The 13,823-nt window shown below is 40.4% G+C and overlaps 1 protein-coding gene across 1 annotated transcript in view; it reads right to left on the bottom strand.

The window, feature by feature from the left end:
• cdh13 (cadherin 13, H-cadherin (heart)) overlaps positions 1-13,823 on the bottom strand; it is a 344,376-nt gene that overhangs the window by 7,695 nt on the left and 322,858 nt on the right. Inside the window, exons 13-14 of the mRNA XM_044193744.1 lie at positions 9,506-9,739; positions 6,813-7,031 (exon numbers count right to left, since the gene is read on the bottom strand). Coding sequence (XP_044049679.1) covers positions 6,813-7,031; positions 9,506-9,739 — 453 coding nt within the window. The remainder of the gene's footprint in view (positions 1-6,812; positions 7,032-9,505; positions 9,740-13,823) is intronic.

The raw sequence follows: 13,823 nt of genomic DNA on the forward strand, positions 1-13,823 counted from the left end.
CACCTGGAACTGGAACACGTAAATGTTACACCGCCATAATGACTGTTATTAGTTACACCTGTATTTGACAAGTCTAAATATCAGCTGTGAGAAGAACTGTATATAGAAATCAGATACTTGGTACTGCATATTCATGTTGCCTCATCCTGTTGACAACAAACAGCTTATACATTTTTCTGGACTTTTGGCAACTTCAGATTTGGGGCTGAAAAGTCGCTGTTTATATCCTTGTATAACTGTTTAACAGATGTTCCAACAAATTAACCAACAAATCATTCATAATACATGAGTAAAACATGAGTGCAGTCTGATGCAACAACTTTATATTCATAAAGAATTTATAATGCCTTTAAGCATCACTTGCTAAGGATCAACAAATAATTCATATATCTTTAGAGCAGATAAGACAACTTTTTGGGTTTTTAAAAAGGTACAATGTTAGTTTACATATTAACGTGAGGTAGTAATGTACTAGCAATGGAATTCTACATTTATGAATCAAATCCATTACTAAATGTTTACTAGTAGAATAAGTAACTTGTCATTGTGTACTTCACCTATAGCTTATACTGTATTTTGTTAAGGCCTCTAAATGTTCATTATTGTACAGTAATAGCTTAGTTGCTTATAGGCTTTCTTCTTAAGAAACAATACACCCCTTTGAATACCCATGAGTTCATATCTCAGTTCAAAGATCAAAAACCCTTCACAGGCTTGATCTGAAGGCAGAAAAAACCCATACACATCTCTCTGGCATGAGGTCTCTTCAAAGCCATATTTTTACAAGAGTAAATAAGCCCCTAAACATCCTGTCTCTATAGCTGGGAGGGGATTAGTGTAGAGCTGGAGAAGGAAGAGAAAAAGTGGCTGTCAGAGCAAAGCGAGGGATCAGAGAGGAGAAATAGTGTGGACTAAAACCCCGGGAGGATGGAGGGTAAATTAGTGGCATCTGGGCTGGGAGTTGTTTTGTTGTGTTTAATGGTAAATGCTTTGTTTTTACTCTGCTCTCTCACTCTCTCTCCTTTACTCTTTGAATTGAATTATTACTCTTGCTGAAATTACAGAGAAACACTTCTCTGCAGTGCATTACAACTGCAGACAAACCTGCTGCTGAAGCCTGTAATCCTGCATGGAACAGATTTTAGCGTGCAGTTTGAACTTGTAGACCTTCCTAAATTGAGCACATGCAGGGTGAATTGGCGCAGTGTAGAATGAAAAGGGTGTGTGTGTGTGTGTGTAAATATATGTGAGAAAAGAAGTAGAAATACGGGTAAGAGCATCAGCATCCAATCCCCCAGAGATTTTAATTTCATCACCTTATTTCACATCCCTCATAAGCCAAATTCACACATAGGGCAGAAACATATTAATCTCCAAAGTCCAGCGAAGTCCACACCACCTATATGTGTAAAATACACATTATTTACATACTGGCAAATTTATTACCTCCAGCCACACATCATCAACTTTGAGAATTTCTTTGGGAGCAACAGTGGGGCTGCCACAGAGAGATAATGCATGTACTGTACAGAGCGCATCAGTACACATGTGCACTGACAGGGGGCAGTGTAGTCATCTGTGCTGGTTTGCCACCTGTGTGCTGTATTACCAGCTAAAGTGGAGCAATCCTCCTTGTAATTACTTCTAAAATTAGGAATCATTCTTATGAGTAGCTGTCCTTTTTGTGTGCATCCGCAGCCTATGGGAGCACGTATTGACTGCACTTAGTTTGCCCAATTAGGAAGTCTTATCTCAGTTGAACAATGGATGCTTTCACATGGACATTTAACACCCAGGATCTGAGTGTGTATTGTCTTTATATATCTGCAAGCATTTACCTCTATAGGACTGTAGGATAATACTGTAATTGTTCCCTACTTTATGGTAATCTGTGTGTGTGTGTGTGTGTGTGTGTGTGTGTGTGTGTGTGTGTGTGTGTGTGTGTGTGTGTGTGTATGTGAGACAGTCTATGGCACACTGATCACAAAAGAAAGGCTTACAATGGAGGGGAGTGAAAGTAGGCCCCTGCAAAGCCCAGGGATTTAGCTGCCAATCCTGCAACAGCAACAAAGGTCTCGTAAGCATTAGAAGACACAGTATATGTTGGCACTCTGCACACACAGGCACACGCTCGCCCTCCCTCTCTGTCATGCAGAGTTACATACATTATTTAAGGGTCTGGAAAGCAACCCCAGTGGAGTGTTATATGGCTGAGAGCTAGGACAGAAAGCCAGTGAGAGCGTGGCTCTGCTTTTGACAGTGTTGCTAAGCTGAGTGCTGCTGAAGGAGTTGGTGGAAAAAGTATGGAGGTTTGAGATACGGATGGAACGGTGTGATCTGACTGAGGCCGGTAACAGAAAAAGTACAGTTCCCCTGTCAAATCAATACCATATCACCATATTAACAAGCGGGCTTCACAACCCATGCCTCATTTAAATTCTTTTGGTGTCCACTAGATACACAAAACAAGAGAAAATCTGTCAGTGGGGGAGAGGTTATCTTTCTCTTCAACAAAAATCTTGAAAAAACTTGTTTTATCAGTTCTCTTGATTCAAGTGTCATTTCATGGAGACTCACAGACTAATCTGCCTCTTTCTGTCTTGTTTGTGTTTAGACATCCTGCATCCCACATGTTGTTAGGTTCAGGTCAAACTTCTTTAAACCATGGTACCCCTTTATAGTGATTTTTTATCCCTGGTTTGAGTTTACTTGGCACCATTGCCATGTGTAGCTTTTCCCTGCAGATGAGGCATTCCAGTGTATGACAGTTTGCTTCTTCTAGTCACAAAAAGCCGTATGCTAAGTAGCTTTCACGTTATAGTCTGATTTTAGTTCTCCTGACCAGCAAAGCTTTGGTCATCTCAGTTGCCTGAGTTGAAGGCTTAGATGTAACAGCCTTCAAAACAAATCTTTCCATTGATTGCTCTGACAGACACTATTTTAACTGCTGTGTACCTGGAAAACCTGTGAAGAAGTCACAGAGAAACACATCACCCTATAACAACCTGCAATTGTGATCTCTCATATTTCCAATTGTATCTGCATATTTAACAGGGTTTGTAATAGGTAATTTACATGTTTATTGCGCATCTTTTATTTCTTTCATGAACGTTATTAAAAATGTACAGTGAAAAAACAGAAATTAACAAATCTTGTGGGACCCTTGGCCAGTCCTTAATACATTACACTTAGTCACTTCATGCATCTTGGGTGGATTGGATAACTATCCCATCTCAAAAAAGTGTACATGCATTCAAGAAGCATTCAAGTGTTCAAATCCAAATGCTCCGGAGGAGGTTTGAGATTAATTCTAGTCAGATGTTGAAAGCTTACATATACATCTCCAAGACACATATCAAATCTTTACTCCTCCAGTACGTCAGTAAGCAGTCTGTGGAAATAGCCACTTACTGTTTTTTTTAATACATCAACGATTTTTCTCTGTCCTTGTGATAATGGCAGCTAAAGTTACACTGAAATCAGACATTGTTCTCTGTTTCATCAAAGCAACAAGAAAAAAACAGCTCCAGCCATTTGTAGACAATCAAATACAAGGTGGACCTTATATGCTGCTGTCATGTTTATCTGATCAACCACTGAATAAACAGCTTCAGGTGCATTACCACCTCCTTCTGGACTGGAGGAGAGACGACCCTGATTTACATGTAAATGCCTGGGAAAACAAAGACAGATTGTAATCAGATTTGTGATCTGGCCAATGGAGACTAAGTGTAAATTAAAGTGTCTTACATCTCATTTGGATTTGACCCGGATGTGAGACACTTGAAATGACAAGTGGAAATTTGGCCTAAGGCACCCCAGGGTGCCACAGTACCCACTGTGGGAACCATTGGTTTGCACTACTAGAACACTTGGTTAAAGTATTTACGATTTAGTGGCATCTAGCACTGAAATTGCAGTTTGCAACCATTTGAATACCGCTTGGTGGACTACGGTGCACGCGAAACTCGCAAAAAACATGAAAGGCCCAATCTAGAGTGACTGGTTTGTCCGTTCTGGGCTACTGTAGAAACATGGCGGTGCAACATGGCAGCCTCAGTGGAAGGGGAACCGCTCCCTCTTTAGATAAAAACGGCTTATTAATAGTAACGAAAAACACAACGATTCTTATTTTCAGGTGATAATACATTAATATAAACATACTTTAATAAATATTAAATTCCATTTCTGCCAATAGCTCCTCCTAAATGTTAAACACTGGACCTTTAAGGTTAGGAAAGTATCCTGGTTTTGGTTAAATATTGAAAAAGGCTATGTTCTCCGCCATGCTAAGAGTCACTTCAAAGTCAAGATGACTTTTTCAGTATTTAACCAAGACCACAATCCTTCCCTTATCTTAACCTACTTATGCTGAACATAACCATAAAAAAAATAGTTGCGAGAAGCAGGTATTAGGGGGAAACAAATGAAATACGTTGACATGAGAAAGAGAGCTAAATTAGAGGGAAGGCGGAGCTAGAGAAATTAAGAAAACTGTACTGCTGCGTGACCAGGCACACGCCTGTAGCCCGGTGGGCAAAAACAGAACAAAACAGAACAGTTTAATCTCCACACCTTTATTCTCGTCTCCTTTCGTCATCCGTCCCCTTTAGCTCTTTCCATTTTTCTTCCCCTCATCTCTCTCCTGCAGGGTCAGAGTTCAGCTTGGAGATAAGGGAATTGAAACAGGATCCTCTCTGCCTCTCTGTTAGACTATCTGACTATACACTGTAGTGATCAGTCCCCTCTATCTGTCCCCCAGCACAGGTCTCTGTGATGAGCTCGAGCAGGAGTCATCTCTCTGGGCGCCCGTGTGTGTGTGTGTGTGTGTGTGTGTGTGTGTAAAGATGTTCTGCATCAGAGTTGTTGGAAACTCTGTGGGCCAGCGGTAATACTATCTGGGATTCCCAATAGACACACATATGCACACACACCGTCCTTGTTTCCTCTCTCTCTGTAATCTCCAGCCTCCAGCTCCAGAGTAACACCACTCACTATTACGTCTGTTCTGACTATGCAAACATGCTTCAGTCCAAATTAATGGACGTGTACATGGGAACAGAACCAGGCAGCCCAAAAATCTGTTATCTGGAGCAGCTATTTGGTTAATGAATGCCACTGTCTATCACTGCACTATTTACAGTATAGTAATGAATGCTGCTGTCGTGAAAGGGAGTGAAAGGACATCTGCGGAGAAGACTCCTAATGTCATCTTGGCATGTCAACCAATTATAAATTTTTCTAGTTCAGATGCTGCGGCTGCTACCATGGCAAATAACCAAATATTTCTAAAAAGGAGAGCGTGAAAAGCTAACTGACTGTTCCAGCTGGGATACTCTCAGGATCACTGCCATGAAACTTTCCGAGAGGTGGCTGCTCGCCCGAGAACGCTGACTCAGCATCAGCTTACGTTCATGATTAGTGTGCTGCAGCGAAACCGCAACTAATGGTCTATCAACGCTGGAGTGGGGTGTGCTTATGCTGTTGCTTGCTACGCGTTGTCAGTTTAATTTAATACTTTCGTTTCCTGTGAATCATGAGTTTTTAACAGATGTTGCAGGTAACTAAGGGCTCAAACTGCATCATGAGAGAACAGGATGATGAGTTCTTCAAGGCGCACCTTCAAACAAAGCCTTCCCATGAGTGCTTGGAGAAAAGATAGGCATCAATGGACAAATTGATCCATACCCAGAGGAAGATTGATGGGTCATGCTAGATGCTGTGATTCACAGATACCCAGAGAAAATGAGAAGATGAGACGCAGAGATTCTGCCTGTAAGCAAAGGATTATGGGTAGAGTGTGAATGTTTGCTAAATAGAGAGAAAGTAAAAGAGCAGGAGGAGTGGTACAAGGGAGGAAAAACAGTGGCAGAGAGGGCAGAGGGATGAGATACAGGCAACAGACAGAATATGCAAGCGGGAGTGATCAACGGGACGTGAGAGAGGGAGAAAAAAGATGTTAAGATCAATAGAACAAAACAAAGACAAGAGAGGAAAGAGAGCTGGAAAGAGGAAAGGAGACATGATGAACACAAATCAGTGGGAAAAAAGATGATATAATTATGACCTAAAATCATAACATCCATTTTCTTTTTTTTTCTTTTTTGCCTTCTCCTTTCCCTTTTCCTCATCATTGCTTATTTTCATTCCCCCTCTTATTCCTAGTCCTCTTCTTCTTCTCGTCTCTCACCGCCCCTCCTGCTGTACCCCGCCTCCGGCTTACAGCGAGTCCAACTATAAACTACAGAGAACAAGGCCGGATGGGAGAACGGGATCTGGGGGCCTTTAAGTTGCAAATGATTTTTCTTCTCACCAAACTAGCTGTTGGACGTCCTCCATTACGTTTGTATTGTGAATGTAGGGGGCTGAATTATTCATGCTATCGTTAATGACTTAAATGAGATATTCAGAGTAAATTCAAGCTTGACTTCCTGGGGAGTGCCTTAGGCATGGCAGCAAAAAAATATGGAAACGTGTAATGCACAAGACATTCTTTTGCAAAATGAATGCAAAAAAAGCACACTTGCCAAATGCATGAATGCAAGGGATGCAAACAGTGTATGAGTACATGAGCATGCACACACACGCACACACACACACACACACACAAACACGTGTGCAACCATAGGACTTTTTACTATTAGTAAAAAGTACAATAAAAGTCAGTACCATTTGACATTTTGTCTGGTGATTTCTCACCAGATGATAAATAGGAAACAACATATTGCTTCAGTATTAAACCACATTTAAACAAGGACACTAGCAAAAACATCACCTCAAGTTCTCTGTGTTGTGGTTTTGATGGTACTTACAGAGTAGGGCAAGCAGGAGTGTCGCGAGCAGCACGAGAAGGCTGGCGCGGTGGGAGTTGGCAGAGCTGCAGTGCATCTTGTACTTCTTACAGACGCACACCTGAACTTTGACCTCTGTGTTGTTGGACAAAGGGGGCACCCCTGAGTCAGTGATGAGCAACGGGAGCTGGTAGTTGGCTTTCTTCAGACTGTGTAAAAGCATGATTTGGGAGTGTGTGGCTGTGGGGGAGACACAGAGGAAGAGCGAGGTTTAATAAAGTGGATGTACAATAATCCCCCATCCGGCATTTATTATCCATCTATACTGAATCAACAGCTGCCCATTTTGCAAAGCAGAATAAATGTGTATTATAACACAAAACTTACATGCCTCAAGTTACTGTTTGCCAAGCCATTCCTGACAACTGAAGCGACACAAATTGGCACCACTTAAGTTGCATAAGATTGTTACATTTTGTTGCATCACACTTTAAAATCCCTTAAGAGACACAAGGAAAAATAGTGAAGCCAATTCACTGTTCATGCTGAAATGTGCCACAATATACAAAGCTGCACATTTTACATTTCTGCCCTGGCCTTTAACGCCAGGTAAAGTGACTTTTCATTTGGTATCAAATTAGAAATTTTACATTGTCAAACTGTGAGCTCAAAACAATGTCACAAGGCAACAGTAAGCAACAGTGAGGATGTCATAAATGCAGAGCCCCTGCTCTATACAAATCAACTCCACCTCTCTGGCTCATCAGTGTAGTTGGATATGCCAGAGTGTGGTGTGAGATGTAGAATTTCCCGAAGTTTCTACAAACCCTGTTCAGCGTGTAACAAAATCAACAAACAACTGACTGTCAGCACCATCACATCTCCCTCAGTACAATCAGATTAATTTTAAACATACAACATACTATACTTCTTGATCATGTAATTGTGTTGATCTGTAGTTATCACATTACATTTCAGCCACATGCACTTTCAAATCCATTTGCTAACATATACAGATGGGTGACCATAAGTATCTTAGTAAGGTGTTGTTCCACCACAAGCCTCAAGAACAGGTTCAGTGCTCCTTGTCATAGATAGAAGTCTCTGGAAATCTACTGGAGGAATGAACATCATTTGGTCACATAGCTGTTTCATCATTCATTATGTTTCTTCAATCATTTAATCAGGTTTAGATTAGTACAATAGTTTGTCATTTTGCAAAGTCCACTTCTTCGCTTTCTTGCCTAGAGTTCAATGTTAAGGTTGATACCACTCTCATATCTGTCTCTTAAATATAAGGCTACAGCCAGCAGACAGTAAACTTAGCTTAGCATAAAGACTGGAAACAGGTGGAACCAGCTAGCCTGGCCTTCCTCATTTTTACCCTTCCATTTTTGTACGTTATGTCATGTTTGTATTAAACAATATAATAGAGATTTTGTTAGGCTAGCTGTTTCCCCCTGTTTCCAGTCTTTATGCTCAGCTAAGCTAACTGGCTGCTAGTGGTGCCTTTATATCTATCCTACAGACAGAGTGGTATCGATCTTCTCATCTTACTCTTGCCAAGAAAGCGAATAAGTGCATTTCCCAAAATGTCGAACTGTTTCTCTAATTTTTCACACATCTGTATGTTAAGACTAACTAACTTCAACATATTAAAAAAAGATTTAAGATTAAGATTTTGTCTGAAAATAAAAATGAGTAGCATGCTTTTAAATGTATCTATCGGTGTTCACAAACCAATTCATGAACAATTGTAGTAAGGATTAAAACTAGTAAAACTAATACAAATATGTTTTGTTTTTCTTGTCTTGACATGCAACAATGTGAAGACAAGAAAAAGTTATTTTTATAGACAGGTACACTGTCGAGGTATAACCACCAGCACTCCTACCTCTGGTTCCACACACATCCACAGACACACACATGCACAAACAGTGCCAGTCCATTTCAGTGGGAGCAGGCTCTTTCTCTGCTGGCCCTATCTGTCTCTTCCAGCGGTGGTGATTGAGGAGTGTCTGTACCTCCCTCTCCCGCTGTCAGTCACAGCTAATACCTCTGGGCAGGTTTTAGCTCTGCTCTGTCACTCAAACACACACAGACAGTGCTGCCGGTCATGAAACCCTGAATCAATGTCTTGGTTGTCTGTCTATCCTCCTCCCCCTTTTCCTCCTTGTATCATTTTACTCTTCATACTTATTGTGCGATCTGTACTAGCATCTGCCTTTTAAGACTTCCCCACTCTGTATTCAGCATGGACTCATATTAACACTGTGTGACAGGATGTAAAATTTTATTCAGGTGAATTGACCCTTGAATATTCTTGTAATGAAATTGGGTGTTGTGCTTTGGCAGCTTTCTCTCACCCTTGTCATACCTTCTTTTTCTTCGTTTATTTTTATTCCTGCATTCCCCAGGGTGCTTTTTGGCAACCCTGTGAGAATGGACTCAAAGTTCTTGGTAAAAAGGAAGAAAATTTGTGAGGGCATAATAACAGGAAAGAAAAAGTGAGTCACATACACCGAAACGAATTTGGGGTCTATCAAGGTTATTGTTGGTGAACTCTTGTATGAAAGATTTATTGATTGTCGAGAGTCTTGACAAGTTTCAATTGGTGAAAAATTAACATTTATTAAACTCTTATTATGTCTAAAACTGTTCAATTCAGTTCAGTTCAAGAGCATACAAATCTCATTTCAAAATAAAATACTCACAGTTGATTCTGGTAACCTTCCATGTTTTATCTAGGCCAGGCTGTTTTCCCAGTTCTATCTTAAAGGGTGCAGCATTCGGCGGGAGGTCCTTATCCCGCCCGCCAACTATGGCCACATTCATATCATGGGCATCTTCACACACTTGCGCTACCGATGGTACCACATAGGGGGCATTGTCATTGTAGTCTTCCAGGTGAATGACCAACGTGCCGGTACCTGTGGCTGGAGGGCTGCCTGGAAACATACAAAATATACAAATATTAGGATAGGGAAAAGAAAAAAGTGTTTATGGATTCAGTCTGCAAAATTTAGTGCTCTACTGTAGGTCTGCATGTTCAACATTATGCAGAGAATGGGAACAGTAATGATCTGGGCAGATGTGAAAAGAGCAATAACGCAACGTGGCTTTAGTAAAACATGGTATAGTCATGATTATTCTAAAGTTAATTCTCCTTTAAATGTCTGATACTTTTCAAAAACCAAAATGCCAGTAAACTTAACACGATCCATCCTGCTCTTTTCTACTCAGCTGACCAAATTTAACACAAATAAAACAAAAACGTGTGTCATTTTAATGTCGGAGGAGCATGAATCACAGAGGCTCATGTTTCGCAAAAGAGCATTTTGACTTGGCACACGGCCGGCTTCTGTGTTTTGTATGAGATTACACCTTATTGAAGGATGCAGAGTTAAAAAGCAGCTTGGCTCTTCTCTATTACTGCTCTCTGTTTCACTGCGATTAGAGGTTATTAAAAAATCCACACAGCATCCACAACAGCTCCAGAGGTCAGTCAGCAATTAACACCTAAAGACAAGATCTGTAATTGGAAAATGGGTCTCCTCCACCTCTTCAAGGTAAAAAAAAATATTTGCACACAATTTAGGGCAGAGACGGGGGGTGGGGGCTGGGGGGTGGGGGTGGGGGGGTGGACAAGTCAAGCTATATGTGCAATAAATGTCAAGTGATACTGGAGTGAAACTCTTTCTGGGTTTTTACAGTGCCGTTAGAGGAAGCTACACACGCTGTGCAGGAAATGTTCCCTTCGTGAAATGCTGATTAGGTGAAAATGAACTTTTTAGGACAAACATTAAACAAAAAACAACTACTGAGGCAAAATGACTAGGATGTTTTAAAGTTAAAATATGACACATAATTTAGATGACGTAAGTCTTTTCCAGTTTCATAATAGGCAGGTTTGGTCAGAGCCTCATCATCTACTGAACATTATTTTAACCAGATATGAATAAAATGAAGCTTTCCGATCCATCACTAAATGTATGCAATTTACGATGATAACTGTGGTACATTTACCACTCAAAATTCTTAGTAATTTTTGAAACAATGGGTCCTTGATTTCAAAAAGAGATAGACAAAAGAATTTCTAGCCAGCAGCCGTTGTTTTTGCTGGCTGAAATGACAACTGTCACCATGCCAGCCATATCTGCTTATAGTTGCAAAGCCATGATTGGCCAATTGTTGTTCGGGGGAGGGGTTTAGGGAATGGTCAACTGGATGCCAGAATAAATGCTGTTGTATTACACTTGACACTACATACAACATACTATATCTTACATTACACTTACAAACTGACTAGAGAATTGGTGCCTTCAAACCGAAAAACTTTTGACAGTTTTGCTTTACACTGACTTAAAATGGAGACCCAAGCACTGGGGTAAAGTTATCATATCATATGTTTTTCATTTAGATGTCATATATACATTTAATGGGTGTAAACATTCACTGAAATAGACTTATCCCACATACTGCAAGTCCTCTCTCTGTATATGTACAGAAACTGCTTACCTCAAAAAATACCCCAGGCTACATAACAGAAATGTCAAATACACCTGAAAATAATTCAGATGGAAAATTTCTCTTCTCCATGCTGAGGCTTTTTATTCACGCACAACCACTTAAACAGAAGCAACATAAAGTGTTGCCCAAGCTGCTAAATCCCTCTGGCAGGGTAATGGAGGCAAGTGCTAAATATTTACTATTTGTGTAAATGCATGAACGTACTGTATGTCAAGTGTGGTGTGCTGATTCTCTAGGATGATGGCAGTAATCCAACTTCATATACACCCATACAGACACCTGCCCATACACACAAGAGGCTACTCTTCCTCCCTTTATTCCCACCAACCCACATGCACTGGGTCAGTTACAAAGCTGAAATACTCTCACTGTACCACAACAAAAGCAGTAGTGCTGACAGTAAGTAAATATACTTCCAACGCATTTTTTAAATCCCTCTAAAAACACCAGTTGGGTGCAGCAACACAAGATTGTCTGAACAGAAGACTAAAGAGAAATGAATGAATGATGGGTGGCAGAAGCAGACTGTCCTATATTCACCTGCAACAAAAACATTTTTCTGCTTTATAACAGTCTGAGTATTTATCAGATAATCAACATGATCTGTTTGTTTGCTAAGCTCCAAACTTTAATTTCATTCTCAGCTGTAAAGCCATCAGCAGATCGGGATTGTGAGAGACAGGGAGAAATCAAATGTAATGGTTGCAAGGCTGGCATTTCTACTGTATCATAATCGTGAAATGATTCTCCACACATGGTTGCTTTTCTGTATGCAGTCAAGGAACGAAACAAAACAGCAAACAGCCCTTATATACTGTAGATAAGTATGGCTGTGACAATATCAGCAGCAGATCAAGAGCAGAGAAGAATTACTTCAGCAAAAGCAGACAGAAAATGCGTTCAAATTCAAATCAAAGACAGTAGCTCTTCAGGCGAGACTCTAGATAATCTATTATCACTTGAGAGGTGAGACCAAGAGAGTGAGGATGGGGTTTGGATCCTCCGTCAGCGAAAAGATGCTAATTTCAGCCCATTTGTAGTGGGAGAGGCCGTCTCTATGCTTGGCTAGCTTTAAATGAAGCTGTTTGTCTTCCTAAATGAATACTCCCCACACTTAATCACTCTATTTCTCTGCTCTTCTCATCTCCTACTCCTCCTTATCTCCATTGCATCATGCCTGTGTCATCATCAGCCTGCCTCGGCATCAATGGAGCTTGTCTGTCGGCCTCTACTTCACACCACTTTGTCACAAAAGTTCTGATTAAACACACTGCAAGTGTCTAAGCGAGAAGGACAATTTATGGATCTTTGCCGCTACAACGTGTCTACCCATCTCTGCGTGTTAGGCACTAAAAAGAACATAAAAAGTGATATTTAAGAAAGAAGGGACATGGAGGGATATGTGATTGCCAAAACAAGATGATAATTTTCAGGGTGATGAAAACTCTAACTAAAAGACTGCCCTCTCATTGTCTCGTTGGAGTTGTTTAGTGTTGAAAATATATTCATTTTCACATCAACTGTTTTGGCTGGCAGCACAGACTTCCTGTCTAATTAACTGAGGTTTCAATCTCTATGTATTTTTCTTGCAAAAAAAAAATTCTGACCCCAGAGTACACAGAGCACAGACTGGCCAAATCAATGTAAAGCAAGATTAAAATGAGGACAAAGGTCTTTACACACTGCCTCTCAGAAAGTGTGTGCGTAAACCTGTAGTGCCGTGTTTGTGTGTCATTCAAGGCACACAAACAACAACAACAACAATCTTCTAAATCAGATGAGAATTGTGCTCAGAGTGACTTTCTCTCTTATTTCGTTGTTTTGGAAAAGGAAATTGTCAGTCTAAATGGCCATGTTGGTGGGTGCTGGTATAGCAATGAAACAACAGCCACAACAAATAACTAGTGTTTACAGCAGTTTAGTACAACGCTGTTCCAGGTCTGTGCCCATGTTTCCTTTCACAATACACAGTTCCAGTAAAACTCAGAGCTTTATGTCTATGGACATTTTATTATTAAGCTCTCTAATGGTTCTGTGTTATTGTATGTTAAGCCTGTTTATCTACTTAAGATTTAATGGCAACAATTTAATTAACAAGACTAAGAATCTAGACGCACACTAGCGTCTCTGTGAGACTGTGCTAAATGCTAACGTCAGCATTCTAACATGCTCACAATGACTGCTAACATATGTTTAGCAGGTTTAATATTTACCATTATTTACCACAATTAGTTTTCCCGGTATTTGGTCATAAACCAAAGATTTGGACAAATTAAAATTTTGATTATGGTGCTAGATGGAGAGTTAAGGGGATCACCAAAATATGAATGGCTGTACCAAATGTCATGGCGATCCATCTAAAAGTTGTAGAGACATTTCACTAAAAAACTAAAATGTAAACCTCATGGTGGCGCTAGAGGAAAAGTCATGGGATCACCAACGTCAGTAGGATTCATCACCTGGGGACCATGAATCTCTGTACAAAATTTCATGGCAATCCAT

The sequence above is a fragment of the Siniperca chuatsi genome, linkage group LG4, assembly GCF_020085105.1.
Source record: "Siniperca chuatsi isolate FFG_IHB_CAS linkage group LG4, ASM2008510v1, whole genome shotgun sequence".
Taxonomy (NCBI): domain Eukaryota; kingdom Metazoa; phylum Chordata; class Actinopteri; order Centrarchiformes; family Sinipercidae; genus Siniperca; species Siniperca chuatsi.